General features: G+C 38.5%; 1 protein-coding gene across 3 annotated transcripts in view; it reads left to right on the forward strand.

Annotated features, from left to right (window-relative positions):
• Grm8 (glutamate metabotropic receptor 8) overlaps nt 1–27464 on the forward strand; it is an 816920-nt gene that overhangs the window by 723026 nt on the left and 66430 nt on the right. For all 3 annotated transcript variants that reach the window (XM_050141646.1, XM_050141648.1, XM_050141647.1), the window contains one exon: nt 4623–5558. In XM_050141646.1, the coding sequence (XP_049997603.1) occupies nt 4623–5558 (936 nt within the window). The remainder of the gene's footprint in view (nt 1–4622; nt 5559–27464) is intronic.

Raw genomic sequence — 27464 nt, forward strand, 5'->3', positions numbered from 1 at the left:
ATTTTTGTTGTTTTTAGTGCATTTAAAGTCTGTACTGCCATCTCTATTACTATGTTGATGTGAAACACAGCTCTTAATCCAGAGGGGGAAAAAGAGTTAAATCTGAGCCAAATATGTGTGATCATTTTACTTAATGTATGCAGGGGTCTCCTTCACTCTTTTGTATGTAAGTGCCCAAGAATCTTAAAATTTTTTAAAAAGTAAATTGTCCAAACGTGCATGAATGTATTTCTAAATTATTCTTCTACGATTTTATTTATTTTTATATCAGTATCATAATACTTTGGATAAATTTCAAAATCAGTTTTGTGGGCTAACGGGATTGCTGAATGGTTAGGAACATTTGCCGCCCTTTCCAGAGCCTGCAAACTCAGGTCCCAGTACTCACGTGGCAGCTCACAATCACCTGTGACTCTAGGCAAAGAGGATGGATGCCCTCTCCTGTCCTCTGCTTGAAGCAGGCATGCACACGTACATGTGCAGGCAGAACAAATAAAAATCACTGCTTTAAAAAGCCAGTGTGAGTACCAACTTTCTTTTTCGTTTTCAAGATAATTTTGCATTTTCTTGATCTTTTAACATGAAATTTTGGATCCATTGTTAAAGTTCTACAAACGATCTACCTGAGATTTTGACAAACATTGTTTTTAATTCTTAGAAACATTTGAGTTATCATCTTAGCAATAGTAGGTGTTGTTGTCTATAAACATTTTAATTGATTAAATTTTATTTTGTTTAGTTTTAGTAATTTTATAGTTTTAGTGAATAAATATCATACTGCTTTAGCTAAGCTTATTTTTAAGCATTTTAATTTTAACACTACAATAAATGAAATCAATTTCATTTTCATTTTATATTGTCATTTAAAATAAATTGTTTTGCATTCTTTAAAAATATTATTCATTTTTATTTGAAGTGCTTTGCCTGTATATATGTCCATTCAGCATGTGTGTGCCATGCCCACAGAGTCTAGAAAAGGGTATCACATTCTCTGGAGCTAGAGTTACAGATATTTATGAATGGCCATGTGAGTGCTATCATGTCCTCCGTGACAGCAGCAAGTGCTCTTAGCTGTTGAGCCATGTTGTCATAGCCTCCCTCTGTTTTTTGTTTTGTTCTGTTGCATTTTAAATGCTGTTTAAGTTTGAAATATTATGCAAAAATGATGACTTGTTCTTCTAGTACCTTCTTCAATTTCTTCAGATATTTAAATTTTTTATTGTTGCATACTTTGACCTTTGAAAGTTTATCTCCATATAGTTTTGAGGCTATTGAGGAAGTGTGTATATGCTCTCCTTCTCAGCCTGCTTGCTATTGGTTTGCAGAAAGGCTGATTGTTTTTATCCTGCCGCTTTTGCTGAATGTATTGATCATTTCTCTACAAATAATAATTTGATTTGTTTTCCTATTTCTATTCCTTTAAGTGACTTCTCTTGTACTACTGATATAGTAAGGGCTTATAAACACAAATAAATAAATGAAAGGTAATAATAGATAACCCTTTCTTAATTTTGATTTTAATAGTATTGCTTTAAGGTTTTAATCAGTTTAAGATGATGTTGGCTATGGTTCTGGCATATAGCCCTTATTAGATTGAGGTTTAATTCTTTCCTGTGTTATTACTTAGTACTTTTTCATGGTATATTGATTTTGTCAAAGAGTTGGAAGATAGCTTAAACTATGGGTAAAATAATACATCATTGGGAGTTGGTTAAACACTATATCCATTTACCAGAATTATGTTATTAGCTTTTTTTCCCTAGTGCCAATACCCTATCAAGTCATACATTCTTGGCCTGACAATGGGGACAATAATGGGTTTCATTATTATATTGGACTTAAATTCAAACAGAAAGTGGTCGGTTATTCCCATAATCTTCATACCACTATTGCACCAGTGGCCATGTCTTTCCAGACCAGCTGTTATCCTTGTTTGTTTGTCTGAAACATAGTCTCACTCTGTAGTCCAAGGTAGCTTAATGAAGGCTAACTTTGTACCCAAACTAGCTTGATACTCTTGCGAATCTGCCTACTTCAGAATCCCAAATTTTGAGATTGCAGTTATAAGCCGCTATGCCTTGCTATTTTCAATAATGTTGTAATTTAATTCGTCATTTGCAAAAAAAGATTTTTTCATTGGTTTATTACACATAAAACTTCAGAAAAATCCATTTTTAACTGAAAATGACAGTGTAGTGCCTATTGCAACCCTAATTTTTGTGAGCAAGTCTTACATCCTTTGAAACAAGTGGAAGTGTGTTGTGAGTTAAGTATCAGAAATGTAGTTATAGATGACAATATTTTTCTGTTAATTGTGAAGTTTAATGTTCCTAAGACATTTTGCTGACTTCAATTTCTATTTTGAATTAGGCTACCTTAAATCTCTAGAAGCCTTAGACAAATTGCAATTTAAGTTCATAGTAATTATCTTTAAATGCAATATTCAAGTGTTCTTTATTATGAATCCATTATGGTCTAAAATCAGTATTTTGGTCACAAAATAGAATATTTCATTTTTCAATATTTTTGAAAACGTTCTGACTTCATGCTTTTAGTTCAAAGTTTCCATATGTCTCAAGGAAACCCTCTAAGTAAATAAATATCCCTTTAAAGTCATTAAAACTTAATGGAAAATTAAAGGGGCTGTAAAAAGGTTACTTTTACTTCATGGGAAGCAGGCAGGATGGTTCTGGAAGTTTTCTGTGATGATGACACATGGAATATCACCATCTTTCTCAAAATGCTGTGTGAATTAAAGACATGTAAATCGTGTACTCCACCTTGGGTAGATTCAGATATTCCCAGCAAGTGCAGAGTTTAGGGATCAAGGACTGCAATTCCAGACCTCAACAGTCCAGAGAAGATTTAAGGAAGGAAAGAAATCTTAAGTCATTTTCCATAAGAATAACCTAATTACCTGGTCCTCAAAAGCATAGGAGGGTAAGGCTGACATCGCACACTTGGTGATTAGGGTATGTGACTACTGTTACCTGGTTTACCTTCTCTATGAATTACCTAACTGATACTAAAGTTATGGTGACCACAGACTGGGCAAACAATCTGAGCTGCATTAGTTTTTTATTGCTGTGTAAAAACAGCTCCAAAATTTATAGACGTACAACTGAGTCTATACTTAAACTAAATGGTTTTCTCAAACAAAGAAAAGATAGGATAGAAGAAGATGGAACAGTTGAGGAGAGGAAGAGGATCAATGGAGAGGGGCAAGAGAGGGTAGTGTAAGTAAATACACTCAACATATGTTCTGTACATGTATGAAACTGTCAAACATATAGGAGCAATAAACACCTTACATACCTTTTGAGCATGAGAATTCAGGAAGAGCTTGGCTGGACTGTTCATGTTCAGTGATTTCCACCGTCAAGATGGAAGCAAGGGCTGAATTACGTCTGAGGGTATGACAGAAGCCAAGCAGTTCCTTTCTAGGTGACTCTGAACATGGCAAACTACTTGCTGTAGCTAGCAAAATTCTTCAAATCTTGAACACTGTGATGGGCTTTTATGAGCATGATTGATTGAAGATAAAACAAAGCTGAGGCCAAAAGAGATACAACAATGTTTTAATAAGTCACTCTTTTCATTGTGAGAATGGACCTCATAAGTTCACAGATTCGAGTGGGAGAGGGAATGGGGGGCTACCTAGGAAGATGACTACTGTGGGATACAGTAATTCTTGTAGATTGCTAATGAAGTTGGCCTTTGTAAATTGAATTTCACTTTGACTCTTTCTTTCTTCTTCCTTTTTTCTTTCTGTCTTTCTTTCTTTTCTTTTCTTTCTTCATTTTGTATGTGTTTGTGCCCTTAAGAGGCTTCCAAATTCCAGTACTTTCAAATTAGCCCTCTATTTGTCACATCTCTGTGTGGGACCTTTTTAATTCTCCCTTCTGTATCCACATTGGCAATAATTTCATTGCTTTCAACCACCTTTAAGATTGCAAATGCTCAATAATAAACCTTTTAAGTCTTTATTTCAATATATGCCTAACATGTAAATACTGTTTATGAATGTAAATAAATACATGTAACATGTAAATATTGTTATTTACATAAGCAAATGAGAAGTCAGAATAACTGTTTGCATCATTTCCTTTCAAAATCAACATATTGTCTTTTGAATTTCCCCCAACTATTTTAGAAAGATGTGAATCATTGTTTATACACTTCTGTGTCTTAATTTAATGTTTGAGAGATTTTGACTTTTAGATTTGTGATTAGCTCTAAAATATCTTTCTATGGGGATGGTTTTGTTTTGTTTTATTGTGTTTTTTTGCTTTCTTTTGTTTTTATCCTTCTTATTTAATTCATAAGGCTTCCATATTAAAACTATTTGGGCCAATAAATCTTTCTTTGATATCATAGAGGTCAGCCTTGAAGAGGTAAGTAGAAAGTAATGACACTCATCTAGTTGACGATCCAAGTGATTGATTGGATCCAATCATTTAACAGTTTTATAAAGTCAATATCAGGGAAAGAAATGAGACTCTTATTATGGTAAACTGTATTTGTCCTGCCACCATTCTGTGATTTATTACAAACCTGTGGCTAGGATTAGGATATTATAAATGAGGAAATATAAAAGGCTCATTAATTTTTTATACCCACAGGTGGAAGACATGCAGTGGGCTAATAGAGAACACACACACCCAGCATCTGTCTGCAGCCTGCCATGCAAGCCAGGGGAGAGGAAGAAAACCGTGAAAGGGGTCCCTTGCTGCTGGCACTGTGAACGCTGTGAGGGCTATAACTACCAGGCAGACGAACTCTCCTGTGAACTCTGCCCATTGGATCAGAGACCCAACATCAACCGCACAGGCTGTCAGAGGATCCCCATCATCAAGTTGGAGTGGCATTCTCCCTGGGCGGTGGTACCTGTGTTCATAGCAATATTGGGAATCATTGCCACCACCTTTGTGATTGTGACATTTGTCCGCTATAACGACACACCTATCGTGAGAGCTTCTGGGCGGGAACTTAGTTATGTGCTCCTGACAGGGATTTTTCTCTGTTACTCAATCACCTTTTTGATGATTGCGGCACCCGACACAGTCATATGCTCCTTCCGGCGGATTTTCCTGGGACTTGGGATGTGTTTCAGCTATGCAGCACTTTTGACCAAAACAAACCGTATCCACCGAATATTTGAGCAGGGGAAGAAATCGGTCACAGCACCTAAGTTTATCAGTCCGGCATCCCAGCTGGTGATCACCTTCAGCCTCATCTCCGTGCAGCTCCTCGGAGTGTTTGTGTGGTTTGTTGTGGATCCTCCCCACACCATCATTGACTATGGAGAACAGCGGACACTAGATCCCGAGAATGCCAGGGGAGTGCTCAAGTGTGACATTTCCGATCTGTCACTCATTTGTTCGCTGGGGTACAGTATCCTCCTGATGGTCACTTGTACTGTTTATGCCATTAAAACCAGAGGAGTCCCAGAGACGTTCAATGAAGCCAAACCTATTGGATTTACCATGTACACCACTTGCATCATTTGGTTAGCTTTCATCCCCATCTTTTTTGGTACAGCCCAGTCAGCAGAGAAGGTAAGTCCCAGGAAATCCTTCTGACAGCCCTTTTCCAGGATGTACTGAAATTAACTTCGTTTAGAATTATTTTTCTTACTTTTAGTTCATTTATATTCTTTCAAGTTGCTTCAGTCTGTGGTGTGTGTGTGTGTGTGTGTGTGTGTGTGTGTGTGTGTGTGAAGGCTACATTGCTTTCAGTATGTATGGCTTACAAATGACTTTTTACCCCCCCCCCCAAGTACCACCATTGTATTCTCTTTAGCAGGGTTGAAGATTGACAGACTTCGTATCATTTTCGGGGCCTCTTTTCTAAGCCCTGTTATCTAGAATGTCACTGTTCTTTTCCAAATGTTAATTAAAAGACAGAGGCAGAAAGGGCAGATGGGCTCACAGGGGTGAGCTGTCCCTGAGAGATCCCAAGGCAAAGCAAATGACATCTTTTCTGTTTTGTGGAAACTCTGGGAAAAAGCCATTCCTTGACAGTTATGATCGCAATCACAGAGGCAGAATTTATAGTAACACAACCAAAACCAAAACATACTGTGATGTGCTAATACATTCCTAACCGCTTACCACATCTCCCCGGCTCCTATTCTTGTTCATGTTACATTTACAAATGATCATGGTGGTGGATAATTACAATAACAGTGGACAATTATATAAAGTTGTTTGATTTTGTAGGCGAAGATCAATGACTCTCTGGAAGTAATTTCCTTTGTCATTAATCTTCAGTCCACATTTTCCCGTATAAAACACTGATTAGTAGAGAAAGTCTTCATATGAGATGTGGTATTTGTTGGTCTAGATGCATGCAGCTCTGCACACGAGGAAGAGGAGAACCAAAGTTAGCCTGAGTTCCCAGATTTGGAAGGTTGGATGAAGAAATTTGTAGCACCCCAGGAGATGTTAGGTTGCTATAGTGATAACCCTTCAGCCTTAATGTGTATGTAAGAAAGGTCTCTCAAAGAGAGGATTTCAACATCTGCCCACCCTCCGTCATTAGACAACATCTATCTCGTGGGAGATTAGAGTGCTGGGACTGTTAAGATACAGGTGAGGTTCTGCATAACTTAAAACCTCAACTTAGTCAGATGGAAAGTCTTCCACAAGGGGATGGCGAGCTCATTAGAATGACCACTCAGCACTCACTGGATCAATGGGGCCTACAACTATGTTTGGTCAGGAAAAAAAAAAAAAAAAAAAAGAACTTTAGTAAATTTTGATGACTAGCATAAACTTGCCATGAGTTAGTGACCCCCCAGCACTACCCTGGCAGCCTGGCTTTGCGGGGGCCACAGACATTCAGTATGGGATCAAACATGGAGAGGGGAGTTAAAAGTAAGACAGTCAGGAGCTAGGCACTTAGTAATGAAAAGATATATTTCCGTATATAAGCATGAAAACGTATTAGAAATTAAACCTCTAAATCTAACTTGTGAAAGATATGCAAGCCGGAAAATAACTGTCTCCAAGTTTAATGTCTAATAGAATTATTGGTTTAGCCATGGAAAATAGCATTTTTTTCAGAGTTTGAAAATGCTCAAATAAATACATTTCTAGTAACGACAGTGTAAGCAGTTGTTATATTGAGTGCTGGAACCTTTTCTTGGCTACTCCTTTACCTACAGAGGCCATCACAACATGTTTCCTGTGCTTCTGGTGACCCACAAGTATCCGAGCAGAGGCAATCGTCTGTGTATTCTAGCTTGCTATTCTTCCTCTTCTCTTACATTTTAAATAATAGAACTGTTACTTTTCATATAGTGACTTCTACACATGGAAAAGTTAAAACAATTGTGAATATGTTTGGGGTATTTTTCTGAGAATTCAGTGCTTTAGAATTAAAAGAAATAAAATCATCATCTTATATCAAGGTATTGGACAACGCAGTATTTCAAATTTGAATTCTCAGTGGATCCATAAATTTATTAAAATATTTTCTCCCAGGGAGGAGCTTATGAAGTCATGCCACAACAAAGGAGTTATTGTCAGTTGACAGGGCTCGGTGATGGGAAGTCATTCTTCAGGGATGTGGCACTGATAGTGGCTGTCCATGCTCCAGTGGGTAACCTCTACATACATTCATATATGGGTAGCATTAATTGGACTTAGTGGGCTTTTTGTTTTGTTTTCGTTTGTTTTGTATTTTTTAAGAAGAGATATGAATTGGAAGGGACTTTTATTGGATGGTGGACCTGGGGCAGAACTAGAGGGATAAATGGCAGCATGGATATTATCCTATTTCACTGAACACAGACATACAATTCCTAAAGAATACATTTTTTCTAAATAAAATATTTTCTCCCCAAACAATAAGTTTATAGATTGTAGCTGTCTTCCAAAAAGCGACAGTTGAGATAAAGATTTGAACATGAAATGAACACAGAAACCTGCCAGGTATTGAGGCTGCCCACTGTGATGCTGAGCCTTTGAGAGGTGTATATCTATGTTAAAATCTGGAAGTTATATTTACTTTTGTGAGTGTGCATATTCTTGCCTTCAGAGACTTGGTTGAATGTGGTTATCCAATTTCATTTTTTTTTCTTACCTTTGTGGAGTAAAGGCATGTTTTAGAAACAAATTGTAAAACAAATAAAAAATATGCTAACTGGAATTTATTTTTGTATTTATGATGTGATTAAACAGGAGACAGTCTGCAGAACTCAATAATAAGTAATAACCGTTGGGATTTTCAGAATGTTATAGAGATGTATCATTTAGTCTCCGTGTTGTAGAATTTAGACTGCCACTATAGCAAGAGCTATTGGATCATAAATAGTCTTTGCCACTGAAGTACTTTATATAATAGAATTATGTGCTATCCTAAAAGTTACCTTAAAATTTATTGTTTGCTTTTCTTTCAAAGTATCTTTGTTATTCAAGATGATAGATAAAATGCTTCATAGTATTTTTAACATTGTTAAAGCTATCGGCGTGGATATTAAAAATGAACTAGACATTTCTGTCTCTAAAAGAAGTCTTTAAATAAGTTTATTGACTTGGCAGGAAAGAAGAGCTGATCACTCCTCCATTTTCATTTATAATGCTCGGCCAATTAGCCCAGGTTATCAACTTGAAGCATTTACAACAGCCAGGCGACACACACATCCATTAATTCAGCAGATCCTTATTGAACATTGTGTCTGGCATTGGGCTAATTATTGAACCCATGTCAGTCTACCTCTCTGAGTGTCCTTGTAAGGATCAGCTTGGCTCTCAGCCCATGCCTTCCTCTTGCCTGCCAGCACCAGCAAGAGGCCAGGCTCAAGGGCAGGAAAGATGGTGAGAGGTCAGATTGGAGATGAGAAAGCAAATAGCTATGCATCCTCTAACTCGACATTAGTGACGCAGAATTTGTACCATGGAAAACAGCAGTGCACATTTTCTCCCAGTGCACATATCACCATGCCATTGAGAGTAGTGTCTACTGCAAAAGAGTTGTTGAGCCATGCAGGTCTCTCTGAAATTGCAAGAAGCAAGAAACAAAAGTAAAGAGAGTTGAATAATCTACAAAGATGGTTTGCAAAACATTCCTATGTAACCAAGTTATCAGTTATACAAAGAACCACAAAGATTGATAGCTCTTGATGTGTGTCGTGCCTGTTTTCAGTAGCAAACACCATTTAACTTGTCCACCTGTTTTCTCTCTAGATTTATAATTATGTAACTTGCTTATACTTCTGAAATCTGCTAAATATTGGAAGAAATTTACTTTCCCTTTCTTTTGGGGAAGCAGTATAAAGAAAATATAGAATTACTGAGGTACTCTGTAGTTATACCCAAAGTCACATAATTGTGCTGAAAAGACAAAAAATATATTTAAAATCATTAACCTAATCGTGTAGAAAATAATCATTATTGGTAGTTTCAGGCTCAAAGGGTGGCAGAAATCTCTTAAAGACATTTTATCTTTCCTAATTGGGCCCATAAAATTCAGTTAACTAGATATTCTTTGTGACACTGCCAAACTCTGAGTAGTAAAATGTTCCAACTAGATCAATGGGATAGAACAAAAACAAACAAAAAGCAATATCAGAACAGAAAAACATGAAGCTGACAGATGTCTTTAGTATTTCTATTGTTATCATGAAATACCATGACCAAAAGCAAGCTGGGGAGGAAATGGGGGATGATTATTTAACCTACTTTTCCACACAATAGTTCATCATCAAGTAAAGTCAGGACAAGAACTCAAACAGGGTAGGAAACTGGAGGCAAGAGCTGATGCAGCAGCCATGGAGGGGTGCTGCTTACTGGCTTGCTCACCATGGATTGCTCAGCCTGCTTCCTTTTGGAACCCAGGACCACCACTCCAGAGAATGCACCACCCACAATGGGCTGGGTCCTCTGTCTTCAGTCTCTAATTAAGAAAATGCCTTAGTTTATGGCTAGAAACCAAATATGAGTGAGTACATCCCATGTTCCTCTTTTTGGGTCTGGCTTACCTCACTCAGGATAGTGTTTTCTATTTCCATCCATTTGCATGCAAAATTCACAAAGCCCTTGTTTTTTACTGCTGAGTAGTACTCTAAGGGCTGACGGGGGGGGGGGCTTGATTGGGGGAGAGGGAGGGAAATGGGAGGCAGTGGCGGGGAAGAGACAGAAATCTTTAATAAATAAATAAATTTTAAAAAAAAAGAAAATGCCTTACAGGTTTGCCTACAGCCCAATCTTAAGGAGTTAATTTCTTAACCGAGTTTCCTCCTCTCAGATAACCTTAGCTTTTGTCAAGTTGACATAAAACTATCTAGCAACATGAGCAAAACAAGCAAAAAACAAACTACCCCTCCACAACTCTGCCAAACCACTACATCTGAACCAGCTTTGCCCCCTTGCCATGTAGAACATATACCCCATAACTCAAGACAGAGACTTAGAGTCATCTTCAACCCCACCTTTCTAGTAGCTCTGCTGTATTGTTTGCTAGTCTCAGCTTCAAATGCCATCCCATATAAACTTGTAGACATAGAGCCTGTCTATTAGATATGTATCTGAATGAATACATTCCCAGATAGAGTCCTGTATATGATATATTCTCAGTAAATGCCCTTTAAATCAGTGGGTGTCATATCTTATACAGTAATATACAATATAGCACAATATAATAATTTTGTTTGTAATAATACAATATACAATATAATAAATTTGTTTGCTTAGGATTTTTTAGGTTAGTGCTTAATTCAGGTCTTTTATATACCTCTCTTGTGCTCAACATTAAACCCTTTGTTGGAATTCTTGCTATTTAAATGATTGGCCATATTTATCTCTCAAAATCATGTGTTATTTTCACTTATTTTAAGGTAGGGCTACTAAATACTTAAAGCAAAGGGCAAAAATATATAATAGTTGTGCTTCTTCCTATGTAAAATTCACAAGAAAAGAAGAAATTCTGTAGTGGTCAGCTGCTTTAGGCATTTCACCTCTTCCTTTTTTCCTTGTGCTTTCTGTATATCTGCCTGTGATACACAATATGTCACAAAATACAAACAATACAGAAGTAAGGAAATAAAGGAAATACGGAGCTGCAGTTATTGTAAGGAAGTGCACAGCTCTGGAGAATCAGTGATGGGAATTAATTTCTGGATCCTCTGAGTAAGCCGAGGATATATAAGCAAGAGGCCATACTCCCACTGATGGGAATAAATTCTCCTAAGACTACAAAATCAACTGTTGAGCTGTATAAAACAATCACCCTCTGCTTTTGGTCCTACTTATTCTCAGCCGAGACAACACTTGATTTTATATATTCTGAGAAAGAATATGAAGATGTTTTACTTTTCTAAAACATGATTTTGTCTCACTATTATCTTTTTAACCAATAGATACCTTATCCTAATTTTTCAGTTACACAATTTGTGAGTCATTAAAAGTGTTTAACACACAGTAAGCAGTGAATCCGTGCTGGGCATCATCACCAGTAAGGTGTCATCCATGAAGACAGGGAGCTTATTTTGTTTTCCTCACCACTGCATTCTAAGCCTATGGATAATAACAAGCCTAAAACAGTATTAAAATATTTGTTTAATGACTAAAGTATCAAAATAAATGCAAGTCATGGATCTCACTTGATTTAGGCAGACAGTTAATCTCAATTTCTCTAGCCATTAGTATCTACATTGTAAATGTTTTATCAAACATGGCATGTGCTTGCAACGATATGTGTGTAAATACAAGAGTGAAAGAGGGATATGAGGAGACAAAAATCTGTAGCAGGAGGAAAGGGATATTTCTGAGGCAATGTGTAACTGGATTCAAATATTTAGCAGAAAAAAAATATGGAGGAAAGCCCAGGAAGCAGTTACCAAAATCTTTTTTGCTGCAATTGAAAATGTGAACAGCTTTAAAAGGGGGTTATGAGACAGATCTCTCTGACTAGTAATAAAATACCTGCCCTAAGTAATAGTCCACAAGAATCGAGAGCTTTCAGAACCTGGAGTGCCAATGTCTACAGAGCCTGGCTATCAATGAAAAAAGATGCTGTACAGACAGCTCAGACCAGACATCCTTACAGCGACATGTGTCCTTTAAAATAAGAAGGAGAATGGAAATAATTAAAAGACTCTGCTTTGCACGTCTTAACCTGGCTGTTGTCCTGTCTGCTGTTGAACTCTATATATACACCATTTTGGTCTTGTTTTCTTGACACCTTGTACTCATTTGAAGTGGTTCACTTTGGAGGCTTCAGTTACACCTCAGGTTACAGTACTGTCTCTGGTGGTGCAGGAATTTTTTCTTAGATAATATCAGTTGCACCAGGATGTTTTAATATTTCTTTAGAAGGGGAGAAACAAAAGAGGACAGAAAATTGAAAAGAAAACATTTATTTGATCTTGCTTTTCCAGGTAAACTGAAGGATATGTCTGTACGAACATGTAGAAGAAAAAGGAGAATGAATTTCTTATAAACATATAGGCATGCCTGGGAAGTAGTTTGATTCTGCCTTGTCTGACTTTTTTTTTTTTGTTTGCTTTTTTAAGGTTGTGTACATATTCTAGCTACAGAAAACTTCAGCTTTACCGATTCATACAATTCCTTTGGAGATTCTTATCTTACTTGACACTACAAAGGGATATTTATTCAATAAATCCTGATTCGGTTTCACAGTGTCGTGTTTGGGACTCTAGGGGGAAAAAAACATGGTACTAGAGCTCTTAATTGTAAACATTTGGTTACTATGGGGTTGTGGTATTTTCTCATACTTTCATTTGAATCTGAACTGAGTTTTAAAGCATTGTAATTGTCTGTGCCCAAATTGCAATGACTTTATGAGCTGTATCATTATCAAGTTGGCTGGGAAAATGGTTGGTCACAGAGCTAACACATGTCATTAGCATTATAGTTGTTGATATGATCCAAAACCCTATGATAATTTATTTATTTAATATTATTTTTCAGAATAGATAGACTTGGCTTTATTTAGAAATATTTGGAAATTTTTCAGATTAAAATACATTTTTTTTTCTGTACTGATAAAGTGTTGCTGATATCCAACCATTTGATAATAGGGAAGCAGTGACTAATTTACTTATTGTTAATTCGAGGTGCATTTTTCAGGATTCAGTAGAGACTTGTGTCTCGCAGAAGCATACCGTATTCCAGAAAGAGAAGATGACAATAAATAAATATTTCTTTGAGCTAAAATCATAATACAATTTTATGTGCAGAAATTAAAAACATATATCTAAATGGTGTATCACATATAAGTCAACATCACTAACCTTAAATTGTAAAGAACATTTATCCAAATCCTAACATAAATTCTACTCATTTAAGATATAAGTAAACAAAATATATTCAAGCATTTAAACCAATGAAAATAAAACTCAATAGTCGTCTCCCTCTATGCCTTATATAAAAAAAGAAAGGGCATAATTGGTTATCACTTATCAAGGAAGTCCTAAACTATTTTGTGATGAAAGGCCAAGTAACCAGAAGTAGCTATGATGACCATCAGATAAACATGCAAAGAAATGTATTTCAGAATAGCTACTCCCAAATTTCTGCCTTCTAGTTCAACTATGGTGTAAAGAGAGGGAATGTTAAAATTATATAGTTTTGAAGAATAAAGAGTATCTGCCAGAGGCGGTCTTCTCTGGGTATAAGGCACAGAAGAAGGATGTGAGTACTTTTATGTCATAAATAACTAGGGGAGTGGTATAGGAAATATGCCTCTTCTAGAGCTGATAGAGTTTCCAACTGTTTGAACACACCCATCCTCTCATTAAGTTCTTGCTAGCTACTCTCCTTATATTTAAAAGAGAAACTAGCCAAGAAAAATAGTCATTTTTTTCCCACAAGTCCATCTCCATCCATCCTAAGCAAAAGAAAAGACCTCTACTGGTAATTTTTCTTAATTAACCTGGCCTGACAATCATAATTGTACATCAATATTCTAGGCTTATTGAGACTGAAAAACAAACGCAATAATACAAATTATAAAGAACTACAACACAAATCGAAAAGGAAAAAAAACTAATTCTGAAGAAGAAAAAAAATCACAGAAGTAATTCAGAAGATATTTGAATTTTAACATTCAGCATTCTCAGGTAGAACCGAAAGAAAATGGATATGCACACATATGCCTAGGCACAGGATCCCTAACACAGGTGAGAGAAAATCCTAGACATGGAAAATAAAAGCAAATATGCTAGAGAAATAATCTAAATATTGATGTGACAATAAAAATGCATATGAGAAACCAGATACTGTTGATAATCACAGAGAATCCAGTGGAAGTAAATCAGTTTATGAAGTAATTTCAAATAAGAAAGTATTTGAGATCTTGTCGGATAATTTTACATGCTTTTTCTTTTTCATCTTTTCTTCCCTCCTTTCCTCTCTCTGTTGTAGTAGGAGTGGCGAGGCTGTGTCCCCGGCACCCGGCCGCCTGCATGGCTAGCTTATGCCCCGAAATAATTACACGGAAACTATTTTTTTGAACACTGCCTGGCCCATTAGTTCCAGCCTCTTATTGGCTAGCTCTTACATATTGATCTAACCCATTTCTAATAATCTGTGTAGCCCACGAGGTGGCTTACCAGGGAAGATCTTAACCTGCGTCTGTCTGGAGTGGGAGAATCATGGCCACTCCTTGACTCACCTTCTTTCTCCCAGCATTCTGTTCTGTTTACTCCACCCACCTAAGGGTTGGCCTATCAAATGGGCCTAGGCAGTTTCTTTATTAATTAACAATGAAAGCAACAGATTAGAAAGAAATCACTCCCACATCACCCTCTCTCCCTCCCATCCTCTATTTCTCACTTCCTTCTTTCCCTTTGCTTTCCTCTTTTTTTCTCTTTGTGTGTGTGTGTGTGTCTTGCTGATGATTGAATCTAGCATGGTATACCAAGCCATCAGTTTGATTCTTAACTCATTTGGTATCCCAGAAAGGTCTTGAATTCTATTAGTAGCTTAGGACAGTCTTGAACATGCAATACTTTTGCCTCTTATCATATTTCTGGGGTTACACAAATGTACCACTAAGCCTGGTTGAAATGCTAGAACTCATGATTATGATTATGAAATGCTAGAAATTATGATTACCCTTTATCTGCAAATCTAATTATGCTTCTTGGTTGAGTCTAAAGTAAATAATATTTAGCAGTTATTAAAAACAGTCACAGTTGGTAATATTCTTACGTTATGAAAACGATCAAGAAGACAAAAGATAGAATAGGAATTCTTTTACTTGAATGACATAAATGTCATTAGCTCTGTATTTCAAAATTTGTTATATGACTTAAGAACTGGTAGCATAAGTGGGTGTGGCGATGCACACCTTTTAATCTCAGCACTCAGGAAACAGGTACATCTCTATGAGTTCTAGGTAAGCCCGACTTACACATTGAGTTTCAAGCCAGCCAGAGCAACATAGTGAGATCCTGCTTCAATAAACCCAAACAAGATAATCCAAAGTGAACAAAGAATCAAAAAAGGAAGTCTGTAAGGGAAATCCAAGGGAGTAGAATATGCCAGTTCATCATATCACCCACCTTATCCTTTGAATGACTAACAGGTAGCATTTAAATGTAAGATTCCAAGCAGATAACTGCACTCTATAAAAATGAAAGATTATCAAGCTTATCAGTTTTATAAAATGATAACAGAAGATAGGTAGATGGATAAAGAGATTCCTTTTGTTGATTAAATACATAGATTTAATTTAATTACCTAATCCATGTGATATAACAATAGTTGTATGTAGTCAAGACAAAATGAAGATCTCAATACTCTTTCCTAAGACAATATGAACTTATACTCTCATATCAGGAACCTTTAGGGTTTACTGTATCTTAAGGAATCTTATTTGATATATGTATATACAAAGACACATTGGATTACTTTACCTTAAATCTGGTGACTGCACTCTGTCACAAATATTTGTTAAATATTTTGCATATGCATGCATCGTTGCTCTGTTGTTTTATATTCAAGAAAATGAAGAAATGAATAAGGAACTGGTATCAAGTTTCTTAGCATTGAGTAAAGGTGAGTATGAAGTACACGGGTACTTTATACAAAGCAGAGGGTAGAATAAAACCTTGAGGCCAGAGATCCTGGAGGGAAGAAAACAGAGTGTTCCCTTGAGAAAAGAAGCAAGTCTTGTAGAAGAGGTAGAATTAAAGTAGGCCTGGGGATATGGTGGGAGCAACAGATGAAAATAGCCTCCTGAACTGTGCCAACACTGGTTTAAATATTCAGGAAAGAGAAGTGCAGATATCACTTGCAAAACCTGTTGAGAAGCTATCCTAAGATTGGACTAGTCACCAGAGGGCTGGATGGCCTTATGCTTCTATTTGCCCAACTAATAGTACACCATTTACTCTGAAAAGGTATTTCCCAGTACGGGCAATAAATTATGTGGTTACTTGTAAGATTAGGGTAGCCAATAATTGGGAGTCATTCCAAGGAAGAACTTCTGCCAAGTTTGTGTGTTATTTATCAGGGATTTCAGTATATATTTGTATATTCGAACCATTCAAAACTTTAAGATAGTCTCAGGGCAACTATATGTAAAATTTCTCCACCCTTGGTGAATTGTATAAATTATAAAGCAAGAAGATAAGGAGAAAGTAAAATAAATTTACTGAAGAAATTCAGGCAAGAAATGTTTGGACGTATTTCAGATTGAATTAGGAGCAGAAGACAAACCAGGGCAGGGCTTCCAGAGTCCAGGCTGTCCGTTCACCTACAATAGCACAACTTATCGGGCAGAGGAGAGGCTTTTACCCAGTTCTTCTTCAGAGGGAGGTGAGGTTTTCTTCTGGTCTTGGCTAAGAAAAAGAAAACATTTTTTTCCCCCAGGGAGATAGAACTTAAAGCCTCACTTATGTTAGGCAAATGCTACCCTTCCACGATGGAGATTTTAGGGATTGAAATCAATTCTAGAGAAGCCCTTTTGCTGGTCCCTGAAGAAATTGTCACAGTTGAAATATCATAGCCTCCACAAGTTCAAGGAAGACTGTGTCCCAGTGCTAAGAAGGGAAGTGGGCATGAGTTCACATTCCATAACCCGTAAGTTTCCAGTTGACAATCGTTTGCAAAGGAAAAGTTTTTTTTTTCTCTAGCGAAATCTCACTTTGTATACAAACCACACTTAAGCATAGGCCCAGAAGTAGTTGGCCAACACAAAATGAAAGCAATAAAATTTTTGTAGGTTTTTTTTTCTTTTCTTCATATTGCTTTGTTTGGTCATCTTTTTTATAATCTTATTGGTTTTTTGCTTGTATACTATAATTTCTCAGGTTCCTGGTTTTATGTTTTTGTGTGTTTCATTTATGTGTTTGTGTGTGTGTGTTGTCCTTTTTCTTACTGATTCTGGTTTATTCCTTTCTTTTATTTGCCTGTCTATTGAGAGAGAGAGAGAGAGAGAGAGAGAGACAGAGAGACAGAGACAGAGACAGAGACAGAGTGAGTCATGGAATTGGATGGGTGGAGAGGTGGGGAGGATCTGGGAGGAGATGGTGAAGGGGAAACTGTGTTCAGAATATATGAATATATTTTATGGCAAAAAATCTTATTTTTCAGTAAAAAAAGCACCCAAATTATTTCTAAATGGTAAATCTCATCTAAATAAATAATCCTGTTTTTATTAAGAAATTTGAGTATTAAGTGGGCTTGTGAAATTTTTAGGGTAATATTTTTTTTCTATTTGCTCTTGAAAAAGTTACTCAGTATCTATTTTCCTTTCTGATACTTGTATATAATTTTGACATCTTGCAAATAAATCTAGTTTTTTTATTGTCTCTTTAAAATTACTTTTTAAGGTTCTTGTAAATGAATCCTTAATACAGTCTGAAAGTTTTTATCTTTTGACAGGGTCTTGAAATTTGGGAACAGATAAGTTTTAAACCAATAAATAACATGAATACTAATTGTAGGTTTGCATTTTTATTGGCTCTGGAGAAGACTGGCTACTCTCTTTTTTATTTAATTAAAATATAATTATATCTTTACTCCTTCCCTCTCAAAACCTTACCACAACCTCCTACTCCTTTTCAAATTCATGACCTCTTATTCTTTAACTATTGTTGTTACATTATACATGCATATATATGTGTATATAAATATGTAAATATAACTAGCTGAATCTGTTAAGTATTGCTTGTATGTCTATCTAACTACTTGGGATAAACTAATCATTTAGGTTGCTCATTTTGGAGAAGGCTAATTCTCCCTCTCCTTGTTGTAAGGAGGCTGCTTGGTCGTTTCCCAACTGTTCAGCCTAGAAATAATCACACAGAAACTATATTAATTAAATCACTGCTTGGCCCATTAGCTCTAGCTCCTTATTGGCTAGCACATACATCTTAATTTCACCCATTTCTAGTAATCTGTGGCTTACTGGGTAAAGTTCTGTCTGGCATCTGTCTCTGGCAGGCACTACATGGTTTCTCTCTGACTCTACCTCCTTTCTCCCAGCATTCAGTTTAGTTTCCCCACCTATTTCTATTTCCTGTGTAAGCCTAAGACAGTTTCTTTATTAATCAATGATATTCACAGCACACAGGGGGAATCCCACATCACTCTCACAGCAGTTTTTAATTGTTGCTAGCTCTTCATCTAGAGTGGAACACAATACAATTTCCTCTACTACTAGTGTTTACAATACTATTTTGTAATTTAAAAATTTCAACTAGTTTTCACCTCACGCTCATATATGTGTATAAAACCACATAGTCACACTCCCACACATATACCTTCCACAAAAGATTTCAGATTCTCAAGCAATTTTCACTGTTACATATTTCTCTTGTCAGTTGTTTTCTCTCTAAAAAGTTCCCAAATGCTTTAAATTGAAAATAGTATCGGAAGCTGTAAGCTTATCATCAAAACTCTTGAAGTATTGACTAAATCAGCAAGCAACCTATCACCATAACTCCTCCCTTTCTTCAAATCAACACTCTCCTGGGGCTAAAATGACCAATCAAATTCCTCATTATTGAAAACTTGGTTATACTGGGCACTTATTCTAAAGAACTGACAATGACAAAGCACGAAATAAGTACAATCATAATGCAAAAGTGTTTTCTAGGTCGTGAAAAGAGATGCAGCTACGAGCAGAGGCAGTCAGCACCACAGGGTTGCAACATGCCTCTCAGAAACAGGGCCTTAATTTGGGATTTTCTGCTATGCTTTTAAGTGATAGTATTTTACATATTTTATATATGTATATATATATATACATTCCCAAGGACCTTAGTGTTACAGCTTTCCCTTGTTTACATTCTGAGAAACCACGCTGCTTTAATTCTTTCTTTGTCTTATCTCATCTTCCTTCTGCTCTATGTGTCCCTGATTTTGGCCTTTCTCCCAACACCATTCCCTTGAAGTGTTCATCATCAGCATAGCTTCTGCTAGGCAGACTTGCCTAAGCCCACTGTTCTGTGTTCCTGAGCTCTGCCCTTTCCATGTTCAAAGAAAGGGTCTGGAACAAAACAACACTGAAAATCAAACTCTAGACTCAAGTTGTGAAATTAAGCTATGTAAAAAAGCGAGATCTATTATAATGAAAATAGCCACTACTTACCATATTGCTTTTATATCTACAACAAATGGTTAAATTCTTCATATTTAAAGTCATTTCCTTTTATCTCAAAGAGACTCCAAGTCACTGAAGTGAATTTTGCAGAAAAGTTGCAAATGTTTGCATTTGTCTTGAAGGTGGACTTGTGGTTGAACTTACTCTGTCCACCAGCTTTGGGGTTTTTAGATTTGACCTCACATTTCTCCACTGTGTTTATTTTATTTCTCTCTTATTCCTTCTTTTCCAGAAACATTGAATGGATATTTAGAAACTTATAATTGGTAGCTGACTTTGACTTCTCCTTCACTCCTTTTTTATTCGTTAAGGAATTACATAATTGTGTTTTATATTGAAATGTCTACTGTACCCTCACTCTGTCCCTTACTTCCAAGGTCAAATCCCCAGCTCATGCCCATGCTACTGTTGAGGTGTAAGCGTTAGTCTCCTTGGTTTGCTATTTGTATTAATTACTTTCCTATAGCTGTGAAGTGACAGTCTGGCCAAGGCAACTCAGAAAAGAGAGTTTATTAGGACTTACAGCTTCAGAGGGTGAGTCCGTGATCATCATGGAAAAGAGCATGGCAGCAGGTAGGCAGACATGCATGGCTCTGGAGCAGCAGTTTAGAAGTTACATCTGACTCCTAGTCATGAGTCAGAGAGACAACAAACTGTAAATGGTTTAGGTTATTCAAAACTTCAAAGCCTAAAACCAATGACACAGGTCCTCCAGCAAGACCATACCTCATAAGCCTTCTCAGTTTTACCTCGTAACTAGCAAATATTTGAAATCTGTGGGGACCATTTTTATTCAAATAATCACATTATTTGGTAGTTACTCTGATTTCTGTCATGAAGCAATTTGATAATATTTCTGCTTTGTCAATCTTCAGAGCTGTCCCCATTCAGCCACATTGTACTTAATCCTTCACTTGGATTAATACTGATAGCAACAATTGAGCTAGATATGGGCTGTATTCCGGAAGTTAAATATCACTAGTAGAACACCTGGATTAAAATACATAATTGCAGAATTCATTACTCACTATAAATCTTATGTATATTATCAGTTTTAAACTAAATTGTTATCTATACTCCATTAGTTGAAACTTAAAGTTTCTAAATTTTGTCTTCCCAACATTACCTTTTATTTTATTAAAATTATTTTTCTAACAAAACCATAAAATCTTTTCTTGCAAACATTTCACATTCTACATATATGCTTATTTAGCATATCAAAGCTGGACCTGATAACCAGCCTCTCCCAGTATCCCTCAGTCCCTACCTGTTACAGGGTATGGCTTGTATACCCCACCAGGTAAATAGCTTATTAACATTTTATGTTAATGGTCAAACCTAGAGGCTTCTCCCTTCTCCCAGAGGCAGACATTTAATCCCTATATAATCCAGACATTTTGTTTACCCTTTCTGTTTTGTACCTTTGACCTCCAGCTGCTGCACCCAGTTCCTCTCTCTGCTTCTTGTTTCCCCTCCCTCTCCACACAGCCCAGCTTAGTCTGGTCAAGTCCACTCTGTCTCTGATTGTGCTCTCCCTTTTCTCTACCATAAACTTTCTCCTTCGCCATAGCCAGGAGCAGTCATGTCCATTTGTTCCTCTTTATTTATTTTCTTCATTCAGTATGTTTTCTGGATTTCTACTACATTACCTTTCTAAAACTGTGTTTTATTATTCATCTGTGGAATTTTAGACTCTATCTTAGAGGGCTGAGGCCAAACCTGTCAGAAGCCTGAGGCTGTGAGAACAATCCCACAGTTCCAGGAATTCCAGGAATGCCAAAGACCTGGATGGTCTCTCACACCTCTACAAGTGCAAATCCCCATGAACTGATTGTGGATTTCTGCCTTTAAAAAGCTGCACTCTCCTTTTAGTTGGGCCACAGGCTCAAAACCAACCAAGAATAACTGTAGTCAACTGCAGCTTAAATAATAGTTGACTGAAGTCTCAATAGAGTTTGGTTTGTCTTTCCTGGTAGTCTTGAACTCTGCAGCACTATGGTTCTCCTTAGTAACTGAAAGATTTGTGGCACAGGTGACCTGCTGGTGTGGGGGACCAGGCAACGGGTAAGGGACAGACAGATAGTCCATGCGGAGAGAGCTTGGGTTTTATTTAGTGGATATTGGGAGGGTGTAAGGATAGGGGGTTATGGAGGTGAGGAAGAAAGAGAGAGAGGGACACAGAGAGAGAGAGCTAGAGAGCATGAAGAGGAAGGAGGGAGGAGGAGACAGAGGCTGCCTCTTCAGAAGAAGAATGGACAAAGAAAGAGGAAGAAAGGGGGCACAAGATCAGCTTGTCTTGGCAGGAAGGGGGACATTGGGACGGGGCAGAGCTTGTCTTGTAAGGGGACAGGGTACCTACGTGACAGGACAGGCAGGATAATTATAACATTTTCAACTTTTTCTTATGATAAAAAGGCAAGGATTTAGGCATGTAAGGGGATAAGGGTATCGAGTTCACAAGACTGGCTTCTGCTGATTTGTGGGCATCGAATTCTTGGAAGAACTGAGAAATTTGGGCGCTGGTCATGTCCTGGGGTATCTGATGGCTTCACTCCAGTCTAGGATTTGTGTTGTGGAACTGTCTGGTGTCTCTTGGACTGGGCAAGGTGTTGGCAGAGCAGAGGTCAAGGTTAAGTTTAGGAAGAAAATTATTTCTTTAGGTCCTGGTTATTATGATTTCAGCCACAATAAAGCTGACACTTCTGGCTTCTAGGGTCATGCATGTGCTACAAGCCCTTAGGCAGAAGTGCCTAATAGCCCCAGGGATGTTAAAGGGCCCTCGCGACCTATGTGTGGTATGGTTGCAACATCCACATATGACTCAGCTAAAGCCTTGCGTGAGTGTGTGTGTGTGTGTGTCCCATTATTTGCATATAAGGTAGTCATGTCAAGCCTTTGTGCTTATGCGTTAGGCAGCTTTTAAAAGCTGGATGCACCGTCTCTCCCCTGCTTTGCACACTGACTTCCCAAGGCCCGTACACGCCTCCTCTATTAAACACCTAAGCGACTTTGTTGCGTGTTCCTTGTTTCCTTCTCACTCGTGCCAGGTAATTTAAGGAGGAGGCTGTCAGGACCAGGAAAGTGAGAGAGGGGTGTATCTGACCTGCTTAAGGTGGATCCTTCAGTTTGGCTCCCTGGAACTCACATGAAATTCTTTGAGTTTGTGAAACCAGAAGTTTTAGACACATGCATTGTATAAATGACAGCATATACCAGAATGACCGTGACAGGTGTTTCTGTATGTCGATTGCGTTTGGGTTGGGTCACTGAGTCTAGGGGTTTGTAACCCACCCTGCAATCGTTACTCCAGGGTCACGGAGGGGTGCTATCTGGAAGAGAATGGGCTAGGAAATAAGAAGAAGGCCATGCTAAATTTGTCACAGCCTCCATTTATTAGGGTCCTGGTTGCTGCTTATATAGTCCCTGGATGAGGGTTTGGGGGGCAGAGCACGGTATCTCGCCGCGTGGTCCCGGTCACTAGGCCAGGAGGTTACTTTGTTAGGTCAGGTAGGCCAAGAAGTCACAAGTTGCCACACCTAGTTCCCTGGATAGCTGGAATGTGAGGCGGGTTCCACTAACAAATAACAGCTAATTGGGTGTGGGGCAGGTTCTGTCAATAGAACGATTCTTTTTTTTTTTCCTTTTTTTTTTTGGTTTTTCGAGACAGGGTTTCTCTGTGGCTTTAGAGCCTGTCCTGGAACTAGCTCTATAGACCAGGCTAGTCTCGAACTCACAGAGATCCGCCTGCTTCTGCCTCCCGAGTGCTGGGATTAAAGGCGTGCGCCACCATCGCTCGGCTAATAGAACGATTCTTAACATAATTATGGGTGTGGGGTTCTCTGCAGACTCCCCAGAGTGATGGTTCCTGTAATGATTTTTAGGAGGGAAATGGCTCCTCACATCTGTACAATGAAGAATATCTTTAGAAAACAACCAAGGAGAATTTAAAATCTTGAGCTTGCAGTGTAGTAGTGGTAATATTCTACCAGAGTTAGATTAATAGCTTAGTAACATTTTATTGATAATGCTAAGACTATGATTGACAGCATAATGAGAGAGGAATTTGAAAACTTGCAAATCCTCAGACCTTCTTAATAACTTGCATTTGTACACCTTAAAACACCTTTTATTAAAACATGGTAAGAAGTTATGCTGATGTCTGTTTTGTGAGGTTTTACTTTTTAAACTGGCAAAAAGTTCTCAGCCATCAAACTGCATCAAAGATCTTTGAGAAGGATAAAATGTTTCTTGAGTTATTGATTTAAAAAATGACAGAGAGCTTACTCGATTGGCTATGTAGAGCCACTCCTCAGGGTCTTGCGTGGTCATCGAGGGCAGGGATTTCAGAGCTGTATTTGTCTTTTGCTGTTAGTGTAGGGCCTCCCAGGCTTCCGAAGATCCTGGGGGTTAGGAACTTATAGGAAGATAAGCCTACCTCACTCTGAGCAGCCAGGCAGTCGATTTCAGATTTTCTTTGTCCACTGTCTAGAGGTCTTCAGGAGTTTAGATAAAAGGCTGTTCTGCCTAGTGGTTAGTACTCTCACTTGATGAAGAGAATTGCAGATGGATGTTCTTCTGTGCCCTTTTGTCTCCTGTCCTCTTTGGAGGAAATGGGTTGGTGCTACTAGGAGCCAACCTGTCTCTCTGTTATGAAAAGCCTGTTAATAATTAAACATTCAAATGCCATTGCTCAGAGCGCTGAGCACTTGAGGGCTGTTTATTGGGTATATGTTTAAAATTTTGGCTACAGTATAGAATCCGACTTAGAGAGCTGGGTCCAAGCTTGACTGTACTAGCTTTTAAGTTAACAGGTGAGATTTATAATGCCTCTCGTGAACTGGAAAGTAGAGTCCTTGCAGGTATGGGGGGAGAGAAGATGTACTGCAGAGGTGGGTAACAGAGCATAAAAGTAATTTTTAAAAGAATAGTTAATGGTTTAAAGCAGGTCATGTGAGGAGCCTGCTGCCTGAGTCATTTGGTTAGGGGCAGAACCACACGAGTCTGTGGCTCCTCCCTTTCCTAAACTCAGACAAAATGGTGGAGGTCGGGGTTGCCCCTGTGCTGTAACTCTTTACATTTAACCATCCACTGGTAGAAGTTAGAAATGTATATGGTTTTGTCAGCCTGTTTCCAGCGGGTGAAGCAGAAACATAAACGACTGGCCAGGCTGTTATCCCTTTGTCCACAAAGACAACAGGAGCTGAGGCAGGGCAGTCGCCCAAGAGGGACTAGGCAGAGAGGGGAATTGTATCCTGAAAAGGATACATTGATCAGATAAGCGAAGGCACCATTCGGGTGGTGCTAGGGCCCTAGCCTTAAAAACCAATGCTCTGCCCTGTGAGCACAGTGCTCAGGCAAAGCCCCAAATCCTTGCTTGTGGGAAGTGCCAGAGGTGACTGTCAGTGAAAGCTGGCCAGGAGGAGGGGATCTTACCAATTGTCCCAGTGGACTGGGAGTTGGAAAGTGAGCTGGCAGCAGGTTCAGGTCCAGGATCCCCACATGCCTTCGATGGCCAAAAAGGGACCCTGGGGCACAGTGGTGGCACAGACAGGGCTCCATGAATAGAAGAGAGACAGAGTCTGCCGTAGGCAGGCTCAGCTGCAGTGGAAAGCAGCAATGGACCCGTCGGAACAGAGGTTAGCATGTCTGTGATTACACGCGAGGAAAGAAAGGCAGACAGAGAAAGGAGAAAGAGCAGAGGCTGCATTTCCAACTACAGTCACTGGCTGAAAATAAGCTTATGATAGGCAGCTATGTAGCTTGATATCTGAGAGGGTAGGCATGGTTTCCATGAGGAAAGAAGGTCCAAGAGACCGAACTCTTGCATCCCAGAGGTTCAGCAGGAACCGAGGCTTGGACTGACCTTGGGTCATCATTTACGAGTCCCAAAGGCTGTGAGAATGGGTGGGCACAAACCAAACCCCTACACCTTCATATAGGGTAGGGAGCTCTAGTGACGGTCTTTAAGCCCATAGGCAAGTGGTCGACCAGTACTGGGTCTTTTTACACAGGGAACCACTGCCGAGCAAATCCACACTCATGGAGGCATGTCCAGACATGGAGTAAGGGACTTACTGTTAGTGTTGATGTTGGGTGTAGAATTCCAGCTATTTCGAATTTGAAAAATGGGTTAAAGGTTACAGGATCCCTAGCAGTCCTCAACTGCAAGGGAGGGTCTGTCAAGTTCACAGCACCAATGAAAGATTTGTGGGACAAGGGACCCTGGCAGGTCCCTCAGCTGGTGTGGGGGGGCACATGATGGGTGAGGGACAGACAGATACCCCATGTGAAGAGCTTGGGTATGGAGAGTTTTCTTTAGTGGGTATTAGGAAGGTGTAAGGATAGGGGGGCTGTGGAGGGGAGAGAGAAAGAAAGAGAGAAAAACAGAGAGAGGGAGGGAAGAGGAAGGTAGGAAAAGGAGGAAGCAAAGACTGCTTTGAGAGAGAGAGAGAGAGAGAGAGAGAGAGAGAGAGAGAGAGAGAGAGAGAGAGGATCAGCTCTCTTAACAAAATTGGGAGTGGGTGGAGCTTGTTTCTTAAAGGTACAGGGTACCCAGGTGACAGGCCAGGCAAGCATAAATTAAATTGTAACAGTAACGTTTCAGGAAGAGACAGTAATCTCAATTCTTTTGTTTTCCCCAACTCTCACTCCTTCAAGCCCAAAATGCCTGTCAAAAGGCTTTGCATATAGGTTCAGATGAGTGTATTTGTCAAACTGGACTTTACAAAAGTGGTAAACTGCAGGAGAATTGTTTGTATTCTGTCAATCATGTTCTAAATAAACGCTGATTGGCCAGGCAGGAAATATAGGTGGGAAAACCAGATAGGAAGTAGCAATGATGTAATGAGAACAGGAGAATTCTGGGAAGGAGGAAGTTGATTCCTCCCATTCCTGCCCAGACCACGAAGCAGCAGGATGTGATCTGCCCCACTGAAAAAAAGGTACTGAGCCAATGGCTAACATAGATCAGAAAAATGGGTTAATCAAGATGTGAGAGTTAGCCAGTGAGAGGCTAGAGCTAATGGGCCAATCAGCTTATAACTTACAGAGATCTTTGTGTGATTTTTCTCTGGGACTAAACAGCTAGGGAACCTGGCGGGACAAAAAACCCAACAAGCAGGCCTGGTCCCCCTCCATGTTACAGTAAACATATTCAAACCAAGTCTATGTCAATGTATTTGAAAACTGATTAAATGACTAAGTGGAGAAATAGTTGCATTGAGAGGCAGAAAACGGAGGTCCTTGTCTCTTTGCTTTGGTTTTGATCATAAGTTATCTTCTCTGAATTTTATTTTTTCCATTTCAAATAAAAATGAGACCATCTCGTCTGAAATTGTAAAATGCTCTCATTGCAGAGAAAATTGGCAGTTGCATAAGAAATGGTCAACCAGTTAGAGGCATGACCTAATTTCTAACCAAATTCACTGAAAGGTTGTTGTGTATATGCAGTAAAGGATGCAAATTAATGCACAAATCATTTTAAAAGATAAATGTACTTGAGGCGGATTACTGGTCTCATAAACTTCAGTCAAGTTCATTCGTATCAACAAAGCACAATATAAATGTGTGTCCTAGAATCTGCATTACTTTTCTGAAAAGCCCATGGGGCTTCCACTCACACCATGTGCTTCTTTCAGTTTCATGAGATATCGTAGACAAGAGAATAAGAAATACACTAAACACATTGATTTCTCAGTATCTTTGCTCTCTGCTTTAGAAGAGAAAAGGAAGAAGGACGAAAGAAAAGGAAAGAGAAGTCAGACTGACAGCAGATATGCATTGCCTGGGTCATCAGATTTTTCTCACTGCCACATTTTACTCATCCCTCTGTATGTTTCATTCCCATCACGTTTCTTTTGCTAGAAAAACTTGAGCCACCGGCT

Source organism: Alexandromys fortis, unplaced genomic scaffold (assembly GCF_014885135.2).
Source record: "Alexandromys fortis isolate MF-2015 unplaced genomic scaffold, M_Fortis_MF-2015_v1.1 scaffold_44, whole genome shotgun sequence".
Classification (NCBI taxonomy): domain Eukaryota; kingdom Metazoa; phylum Chordata; class Mammalia; order Rodentia; family Cricetidae; genus Alexandromys; species Alexandromys fortis.